A 21890-nucleotide genomic window follows, 5' to 3' on the forward strand; every position below is an offset into this window, starting at 1 on the left:
AAGCTGTCTATGGGACAATTATGACAGCAGTCCACACTACAAAATTGAAGAGGCCGAGTACTTAATTATATCTTCCGCCAGTTTCCGGACCTTTGAAATAGAAAAGGAAAAATCACTAAAAGTTAGAATTGTGTAATGTCTATGATGACTTTAGTAGAGTGGTGAAACTAATGAAGTAATCTTCACTGCATGGGATGGTAATTTTATTCAAACTACTCTTCTTCAGCCCAGTGTAATAAATGATCTTGAAACAGAGGATGTGAACAACAAATCTCCTGTAGGTTTCACTAATACAGACAACAAAATGTTCTTTTGGCACATCATTGGGAGTGGCAGAGATGCTTTCATTTCTGGGTGAAATCGTTCGTCCGAAGCTTGTTTTTGGCCTGAGCTATCCCGATTAAACCTCTTCCCATCTTTACGCAAAGAAATGAATTGAAGTTTCGAAGTGTGATGAAATGTATTAACTTGTTTTAAGAATGGAAGCAATCAAAATAAGTGGGTGTTTGTGTGTGTATATATAGGATCACACAAAAGCTGAATGAAGTTGGCAAACATATCAGGTGAAGTTGGTTTTGCAAAGGATCACATGGTTTTGTCTAACCCGTTTCAACACATCCTGTCCTACCACTTAAAATAACAAGCATATCACATTACATAAAAAAGTTATATATATACTGCTGTCTACACCTACTCTTCTTCCTTAATTTGTAGAGGCATTAATTGAACTTGGAATAGCATTATTTAGTGGCATCATCTTTGCCAATTTACCAACAAAGTGGGTAGGTCATCGAGTTCTTGACAATTAAGTCTTAAGCCTGCATAGAGGGAATGAATTAATGTTTCACTTGTTTATCAAATCTAGTACATTGAAATAAAGTATTCATACATGCACGTATGTGAAGTCAAACCTATCATCAAGAAATCTTCTCTCTTAGTTGTTGACTTGTTTCTTCATTTTAAAATTTTCTCTTTTTTTTTTCTTAGTCTTAAAATAGTAATCCACATTGACAAGTGGCACAGCATCTTGTCTATGTTACAATTTGACTTGGAACTTGATAAATTTTGAGTGGACAAACATGAAGTATCATACCTTTCAAATACTAGCTCACTTAGCTGAGTGAGAGCTCTTTCATCAACTACTCTGTAGCTATGCTAGTTAAGGCCAAGCTCTTTTTTTCACCTAAGAGTCAACAAAAATCAGCATTTCTAGTAGTGTAAATTTGACCCTTCCATTTGTTTGAAACTTTTTCAAAACATTAATAAATGATGCCTTCAAATAAGTTTATAAAATGATTAACATAACTTACCATATTTAAACAATATTATTGGATGTCTTTATTAGGTTCCTAGTCCAAATAGTCCAGAATGATTGAATCGCTAAGTTAATTCAAATGGTCCTTGGAAAGAATTTACACGGGTCTAATTGATTTAGTCTCTACTCTTATAAAGAGGGTCTATTGTCCTTTGTTATGAGACGTAGTAGGACATGCTGTCTTCCTCAACAACTGAATGGAGCAACTACTTTGACAATGGGTTGGAAAGATAACCCATGTTATGCTTCATGCATGTTGCTGTTGTCTCTCACCAACACCAACCAAATTCTCTTTACCACTAAACATCTGGATATGTATCACCTAACACTTACCATTTGCCTTTATTTACTTGCTGTAATAGGATTTTGAAAAAAACAAAACCTCTAAACCTCTAATGCTCAGCAAATTCCAAAATTCTAGTTTCTTCTCAACAAAATTCCATGTTCATGTTGCTGACTTGCTATGAACCTTAAGCACAACCAAGCTTGAGACATTATATATGTAAATGTACTAGACAGATATTTCCAACTAGATTTGTATTGAAATTTCTAATATTCTCTCGAGGAGTTTTGACAGTTATAGTGGTGAATAAAATCTACCATGAGATCAATTCTTCCTTTGAAGGTTATAAACTAATTTGCTCGGATTCGGGTGCAGGTGTCCGATACGGGTGCAGATCTAGAGGTCGGATCCAGGTAAGGATACGTGTGCGGGGATTCGGCTAAAAATAATTCAAATATCTAAAATTAAAAAATAAAAATATGTTTAAGTTATGAGACATTATGTGCAAAAGTTACAAGGTATTGCATGAAGGACAAAAATATTAATCAAGAGGAGAATCCCAAAAGGAGATAAAAGGAAAAAGACTAACATAGAAATTTATATTGATGTTTTATACTTAAATACCACACAAGAGAGGAGGGATGGTTTGTGTGGTATCCAATTTTTTGCGTGCACTGATTATAGAAGGACCTGGTTCTTCTATATGTTCCTTATACTATCGTTGCGGAATAATAAATGCAGAAAATACAGAAAATAAAGAACACAAGTATTTTTACCTGAAAAACACATGGCTCAAAAGTTGAAAAAACCACGACCTACTACCGAGTAGGATTTTTTCCAACACTTCACTAAATCACTGAGCCAAAAATAACGTTTCCAAAACTCTTGTAAACCTAAGGATTACCTCTAACCCTCTGTGGCAACCAGCCTCAGGCTGTTGCCACAAATTGAAGGCTTTGTAGGAGGAGTTTTCCTATTCTCAAGATCCAAGGAAAGTTTCCGGGGTGCATAGTAGTACGACCCCATTTCTTGCAAAGAATTCACACATTCCATGAAGCCATCCATCTCGTCATCGTCAAAGTTGAGCAAGACGGCCTCCAACATATCGCCCACATTAATCGTGGCACTTGTATCATCAATAATCACATCGGTCACCAAGTTCACGAAAGAACACACTTCATTGCAATTTGGTTGCCGTATAGATTTGCACACATGTAACAACATCTTTTCACGTGCTATAGTATCAATATGTGGAACCCCACGGACAACTCACGTGTTGTACGGACAACTCACGTGCTGCATGGACAACTCACGTGCCCTAGTATTAATACCTCATAGACAGGCCCTCGGCCTCACTCAGTCATCAACCTCTCTGATCTTTCGGGCTCTCGGAAGTCACAAAGATCGGCCCAAACAAAGATAACACCGTGTATCAACAAAAATCAAGAAGAGGCTGAGATATGATATGCAAGTAAAACCATGACTGAGTACAAGACATCAATCAGCAAGTAATTCAACAAGTACGCGACCTCTGCGGGTCCCAACAGTAATATCACATAGCCTAAGCATGATTTCTAACATGATTTGCAGTCAAATTTCTATAACACAGGGAGAACAGGTAATTAACAATAGTCTATTCGACTTTACAGTCTTACGGGGAGGACCAAGTCACAATCCCCCACAGTGCACGCCCACACGCCTGTCACCTAGCATGTGCGTCACCTCCAAAATAGTCACATCATACCAAAATCCGGGGTTTCATACCCTCAGGACCAGATTTAAAATTGTTACTTACCTCAAACCGTGCAAAATCCTACTCTGCAATGCCTTTGCCCCTCGAATCAATCTCCACACGCCCTGAATCTAGCCACAAGCAGTACGATATAATTAATGTAGGTTATAGGAACCAATTCCACAAGCAAAACACGAAATTATAAGTCAAAATCCGAAATAGGCTGAAATCGCCCCCCGGGCCCACATCTCGAAACCCGACAAAAGTCACAAAACTCAAAAGCACATTCACTCACGAGTCCAATATACTAAATTTATCAAAATCCGACAACATTTTTCCCTCCAAAAACCCAAAGATCACTCTCCAATTCCCAAGCCCTAATCTCCCGAATCTCACCTCAAAAACTCACCAACTAGGTGTACAATCAGTGGGTAAACACCATTATTGAAGATAAATAGGCACAAGGAACTTACCTCAGCAAACACTTCAAAATCCTCCAAAATTCGAGTTCCAAAATGTGAAAATGGTAAAAAATCTTGAAGTCTTCTATTTATAGGTTCTGCCCAGCAAAACCGCACCTATGGACCTCCTGTCGCAACTGCGACACCGCACTTGCAGAAATTCCATCGCAGGTGCAGATCCCACTTAAGCTCCCAGATTCCGCATCTGCGGTCATATATTCACACCTGTGGGTGCGCACATGTGGGCCCTGTCCGCTTCTGCGATCATTCTCACTCAGGCCTATTTTCGCATCTGCGCCTCCCCTTTCGTATCTGCAGTTTCGCAGATGCGCTCCTAACCTCGCACTTGCACTTTCAGTCCAACCCAACCTTGTCCGCATTTGCGTCCTCCTCTTCGCTTATGCGGGGCCGCACCTGCAGGTTCCCACCGCAGGTACGAAACACCAGAACACCAGAAGAAACCAGCAATGCCTAATTCCAAATTTCCTTCCGATGGGCATCCGAAACACCCGCGAGGCCCTCGGGACCCCAACCAAACATACCAACAAGTCATATAGCCCCATGCGAAATTAGACGAACCTTCGAATCACTCAAAGCAACATCAAAACACCAATTACACCTGGATTCAAGCCTAAAGAACTTTTAAACTTTCAAATTCCACAAACGACGTCGAAACCTACCAAACCATGTCCGTTTGACCTCAAATTGTGCACACAAGTCATATTCAACATTACGGACCTACTCCAACTTCTGGAATCAGAATCCGACCCCGATATCAAAAAGTCAACCCATTGGTCAAACATCCCAAAAATTCGACTTTCGCTATTTCAAGCCAAAATTAGCTACATACCTCAAATTCACAGTCCGGACACGCTCCTAAGTCCAAAATCACCCAATGGAGCTAACGGAATAGACGAAACTCCATTCCGGAGTCGTCTTCACATACTTCCGACTACTGTCAAAATCAAGAGACTTAAACTTTAGTTTTAGGGACTAAATGTCCCATAACACTCCGAAACCAAAAACAATACCTCTCGAGAAGTCACATAAGCGGAAACAGGTACGGGAAAAATAGTAAATAGGAGATCGGGCTAAGACACTCAAAATGATCGGCCAAGTCGCTACATCCTCCCCCCTTAAAACAATCATTCGCCCTCGAACATGCATAGAGACATACCTGAAGTGGTGAAAAGATGAGGATAACGGCTGCGCATATCATGCCCGGTATCCCAAGTCGCCTCCTCGACCGGCTGACCCCTCCACTGAACCTTCATAGAAACAATGTTCTTTGACCTTAGTTTTCTGACCTGCCTGTCCAAAATAGTCACTGGATCTTCAACATAAGATAGATCCTTGTCCAACTGGGCTGAGCTGAAATCCAACATGTGAGACGGATCGCCATGATACTTCCGAAGCATAGAAATATGGAATACTGGATGAACTCCTGCTAGACTGGGAGGCAAGGCAAGCTCATAAGCAACCTCCCCAACACGTCACAATACCTCAAATGGACCGATAAACCTCGGGCTCAACTTGCTCTTCTTTCCGAACCTCATAACACCATTCATGGGTGACACCCGGAGCAAGACCCGCTCTCCAACCATGAATGTAATATCGCGAACCTTCCGATCCGCATAACTCTTCTGTCTGGACTGGGCTATGCGTAGTCTATCCTGAATCACCCTAACCTTCTCCAGAGCATCCTGAAACCAAGTTTGTACCCAATAATCTAGCCTCGCCCGGCTCGAACCAAACCACTGGAGACCTACACCTCCTACCATACAAAGCCTCATACGGTGCCATATGGATGCTCGACTGGTAACTGTTGTTGTAAGCAAACTCCGCTAGAGGTAAGAACTGATCCCACAAACTCTATCACATACGCACGAAGCATATCCTCTAATATCTGAATAGTGCGCTCGGAGTATCCGTCCGTCTGAGGGTGAAATGATGTGCTCAACTTCATTCGAGTACCCAACTTATGTTTTACTGCCCTGCAGAACCATGATATAAACTGCATACCCCGGTCAGAAATGATAGATAATGGTATGCCATGAAGCCTGACGATCTCGCGGATGTACACTCGAGCCAACTGCTCGGAAGAATACATAGTCATCACATGAATGAAATGAGTTGACTTGGTCAGCCGGTCCACAATCACCCAAACTGCATCAAACTTCCACTGAGTCCGTGGAAGCCCAACAACGAAATCCATAGTGATCCGCTCCCATTTTCACTTCGGAATCTCTAACTTCTGAAATAACCCACCTGGTCACTAATGCTCATACTTCACCTGCTGGCAATTTAGGCACCAAGCTACATACTCCACTATGTTTTTGTTCATTCTCCTCCACTAGTAATGATGTCTCAAGTACTGATACATCTTCGCGGCACCCGGATGAATAGAATACCGTGAACTGTGAGCCTCCTGGAGAATCAGCTCACGCAAACCATCTACATTGGGGACACATAGCCCGCCATGCATCCTTAATGCACTATCATCCCCAATAGTGACATTCTTAGCATCACCCTGTTGGACTGTGTCCTTAAGGACAAACAGATGGGGTCATCATACTGACGCTCCCTGATACGATCATAAAGAGGAGACCGAGAGACCACACAAGCCAATACTTGACTCGACTCAAAAACATCCAATCTAACAAACTATAGCCCTTTCACTATGGTATCAGAGTCATAGATCCATGGCGGTTTTCGAGCTGATACTTTGAGGAATCTAATATTAGTATCAGTATACTCACTCAATTTTATCGGAGAAGTAAGAAATTAAGAGAGTTCGTCAGAAATTTGGGCGATTCACTTAGGGTTTGCGATCGATCTCATAATTCGCAAATTCCGGCAAAGTGCAAGGTTTTCCTTGAAGATCGACCTTGATTCTACCTTCGATTCACTAATTCCAAGCCTCGTCGATGACGAATTCAACTCTGGAGACCGGGAAGGACGACGGAGAAAAGTTCACGGACATACATCCCAGGCATCCTCTATACTTACATCCCTCCGACAGTCCAGGTAGTGCTCTAATCCCTCAACAACTAATGGGAATAGAAAACTATACGGCTTGGAGTAATTCTATGCGAATAGCTTTATTAGCCAAAAATAAGCTAGGGTTCATAGATGGAAAATATCAGAAAGAACAGTATAATGGTGATTTGGAACATGAATGGGAGAGATGTAATGCTTTCATGTTGTCCTAGATAACTAATTTAGTGTCTAAAGAACTAGCAAATGGTATAATGTACTCAACCAATGCCTATAGTGTTTGGACAGACCTAAAGGAAAGATTTGATAAGAAAAATCTCACTAGAGTTTATCAACTGCTCCGAGAAATTTGTACCACTAGCCAAGGGAGTTTATCAGTGTCAGAATATTACTCAAAATTGAAACGTGCATGGGATGAGTATTAGTCGATGGTACCATTGCCATGTGAATGCACAAAGCATAAAGAATATGCAGAACGCATGGGACAACAAAGACTGGTACAATTTCTGATGGGTCTAAACTGTCACGACCCAAAAAAAATCACTAGTCGTGATGGCACCTAACCCAACCCGTTAGGTAAGCCAATTTCCAACTATCCAATTCCAATGAAATTAATTAAAAGAAAATATCTAAAACCAATACATCTCCCCAAGAACTGGTAGTACAAATTATGAGCTTCTAAGAATAGAGTATACAAAGCGAAAATAAAATAAATACATAGTCTGTTTGAATAATATATAAACAGAGCTTTTATAAATCTAAGGCTACCCTGAACAAGAGGCAGCTACAACAGGAACGCAGGTACATCTTCAAGTCCCGCAACCATCAAGCACAGCAACAACAATAGCCAACATCTGCACGCCATGTGCAGAAGTGTAGTATCAGTACAACCGACCCCATGTACTGAGTAAGTAACAAACCTAGCCGTAGGTTAAAAGTAGTGACGAGCTTCTACCAAGGTCAGGTCCACAACCAATAGTACACAACAATCCATAACAAAATAAAGCAAATAATACCAGAAGTAACTCAGGGATAAAATAATCAGCCAGATAATGATTTTCAAAAATAGTAGTTCTTTCTTTCAAATACATCATTAAAAACCCAAATTGTTTGCCGAAGTTTTCAATAATATGAATAGTTTGAAAACAATAATTTCTCCAAAATATTCTCAATAATAAATAATATATTTCATTTTTCTTCCGGATAACCCGTGTAAAACAAATGCATCACTATGCCCATCTGTCAAAAATGTGTGAGAAATCAGGAATGATGTGATGTTGTACAGTATGAGAAAAAATACATCTCTATGCCTGTATGTCATGTGTGCATGCCAATGCGATGCAACTCAATGATAAAATCATAAACAGCCCCTCGGGCAAAACATCACTCATATACAGCCCCTCGGGCAAAATCTCACAGTCACTCGTGCCACTCAGGCATACCTCACAATCACTCTTGTCACTCGGGCATACCTCACAATCACTCATGCCTCCCAGTCACTCAGCACTCGGCACTCGCACTCAGTAGGTACCTGCGCTCACTGGGGGTGTGTACAGACTCCGGAGGGGATCCTTCATCCCAAGCGCTATAATCTGCACGGACAACTCACATGCGATAATAATAAAGTATGCTGCAGGCGGGCAGCCCCGATCCACACTCATCCTCACAATTCAGGCCCTCGGCCTCACTCAGGTATGCTGCAGGCGGGCAGCCCCGATCCACACTCATCCTCACCAATCAGGCCCTCAGCCGATAACAAACATGCTGCGGCGTGCAGCCCGATCCCATAAATATGCAACATGCTGCGGCGTGCAGCCCGATCCCATAAATATGCAACATAAATCAGGCCCTCGGCCTCACTCAGTCATAAACCTCTCAAGCCACTCGGGCATCTCAGTTAAACAGGGCATTCGGCCCAAAGCATTTTTATGCATCAAAATAGAGTCATAAAACTGAGTTATGATATGCAATGAAATGAATATGACTGAGTATGAATTTTCAATTTAACACAATAATTCACAGCAATATGACCTCTGTGGGTCCCAATAATACTGGCACATAGCCTCAACATGATTTGTAATATGCTTTTCAGCTCAATTTCTTTAACACATAAAACCGCATGGAAAATACCAAGGTTATTTAACTATAACATTCCACATAAATAATTATGTCATAATTTCTATAGTGCACGCCCACACGCCCGTCACCTAACATGTGCGTCACCTCCCAACAATTCACAAAATACATATATTCAGGGTTCATACCCTCAACTCCAAGATTAGAAGAGTTACTTACCTCAATCCAAGCAAATTCTTTATTCCAATAAACCTTTTCCTCGTGATTCGGCCTCCGAACGCCTCGAATCTTAGTCAAAATAATTCGATACAATCAACACGAGGTATAGGAATCAATTCCATATGAAAATGCTAATTTTTCATTTCAAGAATGATTTTTCGTCGCCGCGAGCGCCCAGGATAGCGTGGGGCGCTAGCCCTGGCGCTGGGAATTTTGGGATACTGGAAACTGCGCCACAGGCAGCGCCCCACGCTACCTGTGACGCCCGAAACATCTAAGGGTCTATAAAACGGGGTTCTTGCCATTTTTACTCATTTTTGAGTTTATGGAGCTCGGTTTAGGCGATTTTTGGGCGATTTTCATGAAAAAATATTGTGGTAAGTGTTCCTTATCCTATATTGATTATATTTCATGATTCCATATTCATTTACATCATGAATCCATGAATTTATGGAAGAAAAATCAGATTTTTATAAAATCTTCCAAAAATATAAAATGAAGATTTGAAGGTCAATCCGATGTCGGAATTTGATAATTTTTATATGGTTGGACTCGTATCGAAACGGGTGTTCATCTGCTCTTCGAGCTAAGAATGAGAGAACAGAGAGAGAAGAAAGTTCTGGAAATTTTGACTCTATTATTTCATCTATCTTTACACATGTGTAACCCTTTACATATATACCCCCTACTCTAACTTCTTCTGACAATACATATAACTATCTATTAGTACTAAACTTATACTAATCAATTATGTACAACTACCATTGCTTATGTACAACATTATACTGCACATGTTGATTTCAACAAATTATTTTTCTGCAAATAAATAGATTTTAAATGAAGAAGATGGGAATATACTTACAGCATCAAAGTCCTTGTTGATTGTCCTTAGGTAGTGATCAGAAGGATTCCTCATAGTTGTACACGGGAAGCCATTCAACGCAAAAAACTGAAAAAATATTAGTATTAAAGATTCATCATCAACTAATTTTAGACTTTTCATAATATTGAGTGACATCATTGTTATAGATTTAACTTATATCGACTGATTTATCAGTGTAATTTAACCTGTTATAGTAAGTTGTCTGTTTTATTTTCAGGTGATTAATTTCACTTATTATGAACCATGATAATGTTTTAAAAAAATAATCTTTTGTACTATATAGAAGTTAAACTCCTGTGACTATAGTGTTATAATACCTCATTTGCTGCAGAAATGGAACCAAAGTAGACAGTCCTACCAGAGGAGAGAAGGCAAAGATTGTGGAAAAGCTCAAAAACTTCACTACTTGGTTGATGAATAGAAGCAACAACAGTTCTTCCATCTTGTTTAGCCAATTGAACTATTCGATTCATAACATGGTAAGATGCTGCACTATCAAGTCCACTAGTTGGCTCGTCAAGGAAAAGAAGCTTTGGACGTGTTAGTATTTCAATGCAAATACTAACTCTTCTTTTTTGTCCACCACTTAATCCTTTTACACTCCACCCTCCAATTCTAGTATTCATTGCATCTTGTAAACCCATTTCTCTGATTGTTGCTTCAGCTCTTTCTTTCTTCTCGGATCTTGACATTGAATCTGGTAATTGGAGTTGTGCTGAATAATATATTGCTTCTCTCACTGTTAGTGTTGTCATCAGGGTATCATCTTGTGTCACATAAGCCTTTTGAAAAAGAAAAATATAAATAAAAGGATGTCATTTAATTAGTCACTAAACAAGCCTATAAAATATATCATAGTTTTAACATGCTATATTCCTAAAAATACTAAGTTAAAGTGTTAAACTCTGTTTTACACATTATATAGAAGTTAAACTCGACAAGAAAGAGGTGAGTTATTAGTTCTCCTTACCGATGTGCCAAAAGCAAGAGCTTGCCTCCGACCATTGACGAGGATTTCTCCAGTTTGTCTGGTGTTGGAATCCAATCTCCCTGCAATCAATGGTATTTTGCGTAAGTGGTGTTACACTTAAAAAAAAAGAGTAAACAAATGATTATTTTTTTTACCATAACACCAAACTCGGAGAATAAACTATGTCCCCGAGAAACGTTATGACTTGTAAAACAAGTAGAATATCATTAAGAATTTCTTTTTAAATAGATTTTAGATTTTAAATATTTTATCCTTAATAATAAACTTTTTTTTAGAGCCACTATTGTGATTTGTCATTTTTTTCTTACTTTTTTAAAGGAAAATATCTGGACGAATCACATGTCATTAGGATTAGGACTCTTTAACTTATAATAAATAAGTAAAAAATGTGCCCAAACTAAACAAAACGCTTAGAATCGAACCCACAACACACACTAGCATAATGAACTATGTTACCATTGGACTGGAGCACTTCACTTGTTCAAATGGTGTCACTGTAATAGTATTTTACCGTTATTTCGTTTTTAATTTATCATTTATTCATAAATTTAGTGTTTTTTTTTTGTGAAGCTTGTAAAGGTATGTATCCGCCCCTGCCTGCAATAGTATTAATTCCCAGCTTAAAATCAGATTTACAAACTTAAACATAAATTCTTGTTTTATTCCTCTGTTTTCTACGGTATAGAGGAAACGGGTGGGGTCAGAAATGTATACTGAGCAATGTGAACGTGGATTTCATAGAAAGATATTGTTAGTTAGCGTTTTACCATAGATTTTCAAATTTATTTTAAAAAATTTGATTTGTGTGAAGTTTGATTTGAAGATAAAAATCTGTTTGGACATATATCACTTTTTTTTGAAAAAACATGAAATGTGACTTATACTCATAAGTTCTAAAAATTATCAAAAATAGTCAACAATACCAAACAAATAAACTAGCTAATCCTGTATACGTAGAACCTTCATCGGTGCCATTCATTAATATTATCACAAACCATAGTCCTAAACATAGATATGTTTGGCACAAAATTATCATTTTTATAATGAACTACATAATACACTATCCTAAAATCATAACCTGACATTTTAATACAAATGTTAATAACACAATTACTAGCCACTATAATTCGTCAAATTGCAATAATATTACCAGATCCACCAGTCCAAAAGAAAATGATTGTAATTAGCTGGTGGGTTGGGTCATAATAGATGGTGGACTTTTTTATAAAATATAAAAGTTTGGGGTAATTTTTGAAATTATTAAAAAAAATAAACGGTGATATTTTGGGCCAAAAACAAGCCTATAGCTAGTTTTGGGATTTGGAAATTTTGTTTTAAAAATTTACCAAAACATGAATAAAATCTATAAACAAACATATTTTGTCAAAAAAAATTGAAAAAAATTTGGCAAAATCTACTGCCAAACGGGACTTATTTATTTTTTAATGTATCGACTAGCTAACAACTAGCGGGGTCCTTTTCAGATGGAGTAAAACATTTCTTTTTTTAAATATATGGTTTAGATGGACCAATTCCTAGCATCAAATTAATCACCGAGGGATGTGACCACATAAATTTTTTACCTATCTATATTACATATAAAATTTATTTACTTTTCCTAATCAAATTTTAACTTAATTATATTAGCATATACAAATTACCAATTATATACAAATTAATATTAATGAGCACCCATTTATATTATGAATTGAATAAGGAAAAAATTATTTCTCATCCCCTCTCTCTCTCTCTCTCTCTCATTCTCCGTTCTTTCCCCAATTTTTCTTCCTTCATTTTTTTCTGCTTTTCCCCCTTTATTTTCAGAAAAATCATCAGTGAATTTCAATTGTTTTAATATAGAGTTTTAACTTATCAATTTTCTTTCATGTTGCGCAATTGGTGTTCGAATTAAAATTGTCAATCAATAAATTTTGAAGGTGTTTGATTCTCCACTATTGACAGCCATTAAAAAGCTCCGAAGCTTTGAATTCGAATTTGGGTTTTCAAAAATTATTGTTTGTTTGAATTGGGTGTTGTTGCAAATAATTAAAAATATTCTTTGGAGTTTATATCTCGTGTTTGGTGAAGATTAGACTTGATTTTGGCTGAATTTCAGACTGAAACTCGAAGAAGAAGAAGAAGAAGAAGAAAGAAAGAAGAAGAAGAAGAAGAAGAATACATGACATACAATATCCTTACGAAATTGTATTAAAGTTGTATGTAAATTGTATTATGTTATATTATATATTTTTTTATTTGAATGTTGTATGAAAGTTAAAAAATAGTTGTATAATGTACGAATCGTCCTATGAAATTTGTATTTAAGTTATAAATACTATCTTTTTATATTTATTTATATGTATCAAAATTAGATTAAAAGAGGAAGTTTTGATTGGAATTTCATAGAGAAAGAAAAACACACCACTTACAAAATATATACAAATCATATACAAAATACACAAAAAAAACATATTGTATAAAATTTGTATGAGAATTATATTTAAGTTGTAGGATGTTGTATTCTGCCTATTGATAAATCATAGTTAAATGAAAGAAGTCAATATGCAAACACATATTATATATACATTGATTGAAGGACAAGCCATGTTGTGATTCAAGGTAACTTTTTATAATTTCGGGCTCATGGACAAGCCATGTTATGATTTCTTAAATTGGGATTAACCTTATGATATGAAAGGTAGAGCAATGAATAGCAAATAATTTCTGATAGGGGTTTATGAAAGATTCTACGCTGCTAAAGTTGTTTTATGTATTACTGAGTTTAGTGTGTTTCTTTGTTGAGTCCCATCCTAGATTAGGGAGCGGCGTCTTGGTGGGTCTCTTAGTTCTGTAACAATATGTTGTGCCTTAGGGTTTGTTATCCCTAGTCAGTAGGGTTTGTTACTAATGGACGAAGTTTAATTTCTGGTTTCTTGTCTGATTTTGCCAGAAATTAGTAGTAAGACTTTAGAGTCTTCGATCCTGACATGTGATACTTATTATTTACCCCAAAATTGGATAACAATTGAATTTATACGCGATTTTAAGGATATGTGATCTAATTTGATACAAAGTGAGAAATCAGATAAAAAATGGAAGAATAAGTAAAAAAATAAATGCGAACCATGAAGATTGAACAACTTAATCCTCGCAAGGTTAACTTCCTTCGAATTTAGATGTGATATTATTGAAGCCAGGATAATATTAACAAAGCTGAAAAAATAGTATCTTGTTCTTTGAAGTGAGTTACAATGTCTCCCAATTAGTGAGTTTCTTCTCGATATATTTAGGGAGATTAGGCTTTTAAGACATTATTTTATGTGAAATTATGTAGACCGTTAGCTCCTTTTTTGACTTAATCCCGTGATTTCCGCCATAAAGATTGGTTAATGGCAAGAATTACGGATCCTTGTCGGATGAGTTGGCAAAGTTCTTCTTCGAGGCCGTTAGAAGCAAGATCAGTCGTGCCTTTGGTAAACTTGAGGGCAAATCTGATGGTATTGTCGAACTTCGAACCTCGATATCGATCTCGGTTTCATCTATACCTTCGATCTTTTATAAATGTGCCGAGTCCGATCTATTGTTTCAGATGCTAGATCAAGCATCGAGCTCGGTTCAATCCGCATACACTTATCTCGCAAAAGTTGGAAGAGAGAGGTATCTATTGTGGTCCATGTGCACCAGCATAAATAGATGAAGAACGAAGGAAAAGAGATCGAAGTGAATTATGAAGTGATTATATTTTGAATTAGTCTTTTGTAAAAATGATTAAATCTATATATTGTAATTGTTTTTTCTTTTGGGGGAAACTGGAGAGATAAAAACTGGAGAGTAGTCATGTCCTCCTTATTGAAAGAGGAGTGGAGAGAAAATAGGAAAATGATGTAATTAAGTCCCTAATTTAAGGCACTAATAATAGATTGTATATATATTGTAAGTAATCTTTGTTTAGGACGGGTAATATATAAAATTAGGATAATTTTGGTAAATAAGTTTCAAATATTGTATAGGAAGGAAAAAATCTTCCCCCTTACTAGGCCTATTTGTACAATTTAGAGGTATCAAATTTGCGGGTTAAGCTGATTTTGGGCGGATTAAAATGGGCCGAGTCAATAAATGAGTGAATCAATGACCCGCCAAAAAGTTATTTGGTCTGAGATGGGCTGGGTCAAAATAAGCTAAATTTGGGTCATAACCCAACCCGCCCAACTCTTATCAAGTTTTAATTAATGTGTGTTATTTTCGTATGGATTATTTAATTACTAAATAAGACTTTTTTTTATGGTGACATATAACATATCAAACAAAAAAGAATTATTTTAAAGATATTTTAAGAAAGTCACTCATGGATCAATTTGGGATAAAAATCAGCTCAACTTTAGATAAGCTCAGATGAGCTGGATCAAGATGGACTGAGTTCAATAAATAGGTGGATCAATGACTGACCTAATCTTGGATAGGTTGGGCGGGTCAAATGGGGTTGGGCTCAAATTTTCACCCACAGTATAACTTTGGGGCTTTTGTATTTATACCCGGTTTTGGAGTCACAATTGAATCTATACCCATTTTGCAAAAAAGTTTGCAAGCGTACCCACTTTACGATCAACTTCAGACTTATCGGGTCTGAAGTTAAAAAACTTTAGCCTGAAGTAAAAAAATTGCACTTCAAATGCACTTAAGGCCAAATAGGTCTGAAGTTTACCAATGGTTTCATGCACTTAAGGCTAATAAGTCTAAAGTGAACAATTGCACTTCAAATGCACTTAAGGCCAATAAGTCTGAAGTGAAAAATTATACTTCAAATGCACTTAAGGCCAAAAAGTCTGAAGTGCAACAAACGTTTTCATTCATTTAAGGCCAATAAGTCTGAAGTGAAAATTTGCACTTCGGATGCACTTAAAACCAAATAGGTCTGAAGTGTAACCAATAATTTCATGCACTTAAGGCCAATAAGTCTGAAGTAAAAAATTGCACTTCAGATGCATTTAAGGCCAAAAGGTCTGAAGTGCAACAAACGTTTTGCTACACTTAAGGCCAATAAGCTTGAAGTGAAAAATTGCACTTCAAATGCACTTAAGGCCGAAAGGTTTGAAGTGCAACAAACATTTTCATTCACTTAAGGCCAATAAGTCTGAAGTGAAAATTTGCACTTCAGATGCACTTAAGGCCAAATAGGTCTGAAGTATAACCAATGGTTTCATGCACTTAAGGCCAATAAGTTTGAAGTGAAATATTGCACTTCAGATGCACTTAATGCCAAAAGGTCTGAAGTGCAACAAATATTTTGCTACACTTAAGACCAATAAGTCTAAAGTGAAAAATTGCATTTCAGATGCACTTAAGGCCAAAAGGTCTGAAGTGCAACTAACGTTTTTATGTACTTAAGGCCAAATAGGCCTGAAGTGCAAATTGCCCAGAAACAAAAATTTGTTGTTTGAATTATAACAACCCAATATACGATTTAATACCTAAATCTACTCCAAATGAGCTCAAATTCGAAACATAATTATAACCTCCAAATATCATCAGGAACAATCCCCAATCATCAATTTGTCAAAACAACAATAAATCTAATGAACCCATTTTGCAATTAAGAAAAAGAAGAAGAAGAAACCCTAAGCAATAGTAAAAAATAAAACGTCATAACAGCTCACCATTGTAAAATATCATAAACTACATTAAAATATGTTCACAACCACCATATAAAAAAATCATTGTCACCTGAAGAAGAAGAAGAAGAAGAAGAAGAAGAAGAAGAAGAAGAAGAAGAAGAAGAAGAAGAAGAAGAGAAAGAGGCGTGAAGTTGTTTAAAAAGTGGGTACAAGTTAAAACTTTAAAAAAAAATGGGTATAGGTTAAAAGAGACGACCAAATAGGGTGCCTGCAAAATTTTTACTATAACTTTAGATTAGTCGGACTAATAAACTTAGACTATTTAACCAAAACAATTGCAGTATTAGAATAGTACCTGCTAAAGTATCAAGAAGAGTAGATTTGCCACAACCAGAAGGACCCATAATGGCCAAGACTTGACCAGGTTGTACATAACCAGTCAGCCCTTGCAATATAGCTCTCCTCCCTGTTTTCTTGTCCGGCACTGTCACCCACAAATCTTTCCATGTCAAGTATATACCTTCATTACCACCACCTGTATTAAAAGGGACTACTTCATATGCAAAACCAGTAGTAGTACTATTTCCCTTTATCTCTTCCCTAAATATTGGTGGTGCTTCATATTTTTCCATTTCTAAGAACCTCTTTATCTCAGAATCAACCCTAAGAGATGGTGCTTCAATAGTAGCAATATGAGGTGGTGGACTATTACTAAATGGGAAATTTTTGGTTGGGTTGTTGTTGTTAAAAGGAATATCATCTTGAGAATAAGTGACACTTTCATTATCTGTTTCAGATTCTTGGCGTCTATGTGGTGATCTATTTGGACTAGGTGTCCATCTCGGAACATTATCCTGTAACTCCATTCCTAATATTTTTTCTCTCTATCTGCTGCTAGTTGCTGGGATTCTATATATATAGGAGAGAAGAAGATAAAGAGAAAGGCATATATGGAAATAAGTAAAGCTAATGCATGGAATAATGAGAGTGGTGAAAGAGGGTTCATATACCGTCAAACCTTTATATAACAGTCTCATTTGTTCCGAAAGATTTTTGGCTGTTATAGTAAAGTGCAGTTATAGAGGACATATATTATGACATAATATAATATTCGGTTCTGAGAATAACTCGGCATTTATAGTGAATAGTTATTATATAAGAATATTGATACAGAGAGGTGACCATTTATATAATGAAAATGAGGGAGGTGTTTGGAAATTAGAGTAATAATCTAGTTGTATAAAATAGTTAAATTAAATAAACCAGATTGACTTCAAACAAGGCATGGAAACTAAGAAACAAACGTATATATTCCATAAAATGAGACAATTTTGGCCTAGCTTGGTCTTCGTTTACTATTTCCTCTAGTGATAATTAAGAAGGTTGATCGGACTTGATTTTGTGAATTGTATAAAAAATATAAATATTGCTCCAATTAGCATCTTCACTTTGGAAAATTTTTGAATTATAATAAAATCTCAAATTCAAACTTAAAAAGTTTAAACCCTGAATTTGCTTTCTTTAATATCTTGGGACCAAATACTGTTGGCGGCACCCGTGTTTCGCTTGCGTAGCTCCTCTTGGCAGTCTCCAAAAGCACCCATTTAATAGCAGTATTTAGGCTTAGGCAGCTAGTATTATTCTTAAAGCAGGATAATTTAAAGCAAAGTAGCTCCAACAAATTAATGTGAGAATGTTCCATGCATTTCTCAAGTCGGGCCAAACAAAAGAGAAGAGTTATAATAAGTTGATACTAATTAACTGTAGAATTAGTTGATTTATGATGAATCCTAGCGTAATAGGTAAGGATTCATATAACGATCTTAACTAGTTTCTGTCACGATCTAAAATCCAACTAGTCGTGATGACACCTAACCTAACCTGTTAGGTAAGCCAATTATCAACTATCTGATTCCAATGAAATTAATTAAAAGAAAATATCTAAAATCAATACGTTTCCCCAAGAACTAGTAGTACAAATCATGAGTTTCTAAGAATAGAGTATATAAAGTGGAAATGAAATAAATACATAGTCTGCTTGAATAATACATAAACAGAGCTTTTATAAATCTAAGGCTACCCTGAACAAGAGGCAGCTACAACAGGAATACAGGTATATCTTCAAATCCGGCAACCATCGAACACAGCAACAACGACAGCCAATATCTACGAGTAATGTGCAGAAGTGTAGTATCAGTACAACCGACCCCATGTACTGAGTAAGTAACAAACCTAGCCTTAGGTTAAAAGTAGTGACGAGCTTGTACCAAGGTCAGAGTCCAACTTCCATAACCAATAATAGTTCATAACAATATTAAACAAGTAATACCAGAAGTAACTCAAAGAATAAATGCTCAACTAAATCATGACTTCTAAAAATAGTTCTGCCTTTCAAGTACATCAGTGAAAAACCCCAAATCGCTTACCGAAGTTACCAAAAATATGAATAAGTTTGAAAACAATAATTTTTTTCTAAAATCCTTTCAATAATAAATAAAATGTCTCATTTTCTTTCCAGATAACCAGTGTAAAATAAATGCATCACTATGCCCATCTGTCAACTTGTGTGAGAAATCATGAATAATGTGATACCGTACAGCATGAGAAAAACACATCTCTATGCATATATGTCATGTGTGCATGTCAATGCAATGTATCTCAGAGATTGTACTCATGTAATCACACTCTCAGAGTACTCAATCTCATTATCTGGCATTCTCTCTCACTATGCTCAGCATACTCAATCACTCAGCGGTATACAATACCTGCAGCGGCATGCAGTCCGATCCCTGTTTATAGTCGACTGCGCTCACTGGGGGTGTGTACAGACTTATGAGGGGCTCCTACAGCCCAAGCGCTATAAGCACGGACAACTCACGTGCTTCACGGACAACTCACGTGCCATAATATAAATATCTGGATCCGCATGGCCAATTCACGTGCTGCACGGTCAACTCACGTGCAATAATAATATAAAGATCCGCACGACCAACTCACGTGCTGCACGGCCAGCTCACGTGCAATAATAATATAAGGATCCGCACGGCCAACTCACGTGCAATAATAAGCCAATAAGGCCTGCTGCAGGCGGGCAGTCCCGATCCATATAATAGTAATAATATATATATAACCAACATGGCCTGCTGCGGCGTGTAGCCCGATCCCAAAAATATTCTCACAATCAGGCCCTCGGCCTCCCTCAGTCATCAATCTCTCCAGTCTCTCTCTCACGGGCTCACAATGTCATGAGAATAGCCCAAAAATGATGATATGATGTATCAATAAATAACAACAGAGACTGAGATATGATATGCAATGAAATGAATATGACTAAGTATGAATTTTCAACATAACCAATAATTCACAGCAATATGACCTCTGTGGGTTCCAATAATACTGGCACATAGCCTCAACATGATTTTTAATATGCTTTTCAGCTCAATTACTTTAACTCATAAAACCGCATGGAAAATGCCAAGATTATTTAACTACAAAATTCCATAGAAACAATTATATCACAATTTCTATAGTGCACGCCAATACGCCCGTCACCTAGCATGTGCGTCCCCTCCCAACAATTTACATAATACATATATTCAGGGTTCATACCCCCAGCTCAAAGATTAGAAGGGTTACTTACCTCGAACAAGCCAAATCCAATGTCGAGCAAGCTAAGCAATGCTCCAGAAATTCTATTCTGCGCGTATCAACTTCCAAACGGCTCGAATCTAGTCACAATTAATTTGATTTAGCTCACAAAAATTATAGGAATTAATTCCATATCAAAATACTATTTTTTTTCAAAAATTCGAAATTACGCCCCAAAAATTACCTGTGGGGCCCACATATCGGAATCCGATAAAACTCACAAAATTCGAACCCCCATTCAAACACGAGTCCGACCATACCAAAATTACTCAAATCCGACTACAACTCAGCCTTCAAATCCTCAATTAAAGTTTATGAATTTTTCTACTAATTTCAACCCAAAACACTAATTTATTGATAAAAATAATAATAGATTCGTGTAATTTAACCAAAACTGAGTTAGAATCACTTACTCCAATCCATATGGTGAAAATCGCCTCAAATATCGCTTCAATCAGAGCTCCATAGCTCCAAATGTGTTAAAATGGCCGAAACCTCAAAATATATCTTCTGTCCAGGCATTTACTCTTCGCGATCGCGAAGCACAAAAATTTTCAGCCCAAAATTTGCCTTTCGCGATCGCGAAAAACAAATTCCCAGCACTTCTAGACAACCTCTAATATAATGGTCATAACGTTTTGTACAAAACTTTAAATTTTAAATGGTTTAACTTTCTGTAAATTAGACATCAAGGGCTATAACTTTCATTTGTTTTTCATCTCCCCATTCCTTACAGATTGCTAGATATAATCTTCCAAAGTCAGCCCTGTGCAACAGAGATTTCCAACCTCTTCCCGGACAACCTATGGTATATCTACCATAACTTTTTGTATACAACTCCAAATGAGAAATGATTAGCATTTACGAAAACTAGACATCAAGGGCTACAACTTTCACTTTTGGATTATCTCCAAATTCCGTATAGATTGCGAGATATAAGCTTCCAAATTCGGGTCAGCGCAACAAAGATTTTGTTCTATGCGATCGCGAAAGAGCTTCCGCGATCGCGATTCACAAGGTTCCAAACTGCTGTTTGCTCTTCGCGAACGCGACCAAATGTTCGCGATCGCGATGCACACCTCTGTAGGCAGAAACCAGCAACTAAAAATGGCTTAGAAATGGTCCGAAATCACCCCGAAATTCACCCGAGCCCCTCGGGGCCTCAACCAAATATACCAACAAGTCCTAAAATATCATGCGAACTTATTCGAAGCCTCGAATCACATCAAACAACGCTAAAACTATGAATCGCACCTCAATTCAAGCCTAATGAACTTTGAACTTTCAAATTCTATATCTTGTGACGAAATACATCAAATCAATCCGGAATGACATTTAATTTTGCACACAAGTCATAAATGACATAACGAAGCTATTCCAATTTCCAGAATCGGATTCCGACCTCGATATCAAAAAGTCAACTCCCCGGTCAAACTTCCCAAAAATTCAACTTTCGGCATTTCAAGCCTAATTCCACTACGGACCTCCAAATAATTTTTCGGACACGCTCCTAAGTCTAAAATCACCATACGGAGCTATTGGAATCATCAGAACTAAATTCCGAGGTCATTTACATATAAGTCGACATCCGGTCACTATTTTAACTTAAGCTTTAAACCTTGGAACTAAGTGTTCCAATTTATTCCAAAACCTCACCGGACCTGAACCAATTG

General features: G+C 37.1%; 1 protein-coding gene across 3 annotated transcripts; it reads right to left on the reverse strand.

The window, feature by feature from the left end:
• Nucleotides 1-695: 695 nt before the first annotated feature.
• On the reverse strand, nt 696-17550 carry LOC104096155 (ABC transporter G family member 1-like). Of its 3 annotated transcripts, XM_070196824.1 has the most exons (6): nt 16925-17550; nt 10937-11016; nt 10284-10748; nt 9946-10032; nt 9084-9152; nt 7374-7642 (listed from the first exon to the last, which is right to left on the reverse strand). In XM_070196824.1, the coding sequence occupies exons 1-6, from the start codon at nt 17433-17435 to the stop codon at nt 7598-7600; spliced, it is 1257 nt and encodes a 418-aa protein (XP_070052925.1). In that variant the 5' UTR covers nt 17436-17550; the 3' UTR covers nt 7374-7597. The 3 variants fall into 3 exon arrangements, with proteins under 3 accessions (XP_070052927.1, XP_070052925.1, XP_070052926.1); XM_070196826.1 differs by lacking the exons at nt 7374-7642; nt 9084-9152 and adding an exon at nt 696-818; XM_070196825.1 differs by lacking the exon at nt 9084-9152.
• Between the last annotated feature and the right edge of the window lie 4340 nt (nt 17551-21890).

Source organism: Nicotiana tomentosiformis, chromosome 3, assembly GCF_000390325.3.
Source record: "Nicotiana tomentosiformis chromosome 3, ASM39032v3, whole genome shotgun sequence".
Classification (NCBI taxonomy): Eukaryota; Viridiplantae; Streptophyta; class Magnoliopsida; order Solanales; family Solanaceae; genus Nicotiana; species Nicotiana tomentosiformis.

Excerpts from the sequence above, each read along its gene's own strand:
- LOC104096155 (XM_070196824.1), bottom strand. The coding sequence starts at position 17,435 with ATGGAGTTACAGGATAATGTTCCGAGATGGACACCTAGTCCAAATAGA. Across the intron at positions 11,017-16,924 it reads TCTTCTTGATACTTTAGCAG|GGAGATTGGATTCCAACACC; the intron begins GTACTATTCTAA and ends CATTGATTGCAG. Across the intron at positions 7,643-9,083 it reads AAGAATTTGCTTGGATTGAG|ATGTTGGCTATTGTTGTTGC; the intron begins GTAAGTAACTCT and ends CATGGCGTGCAG.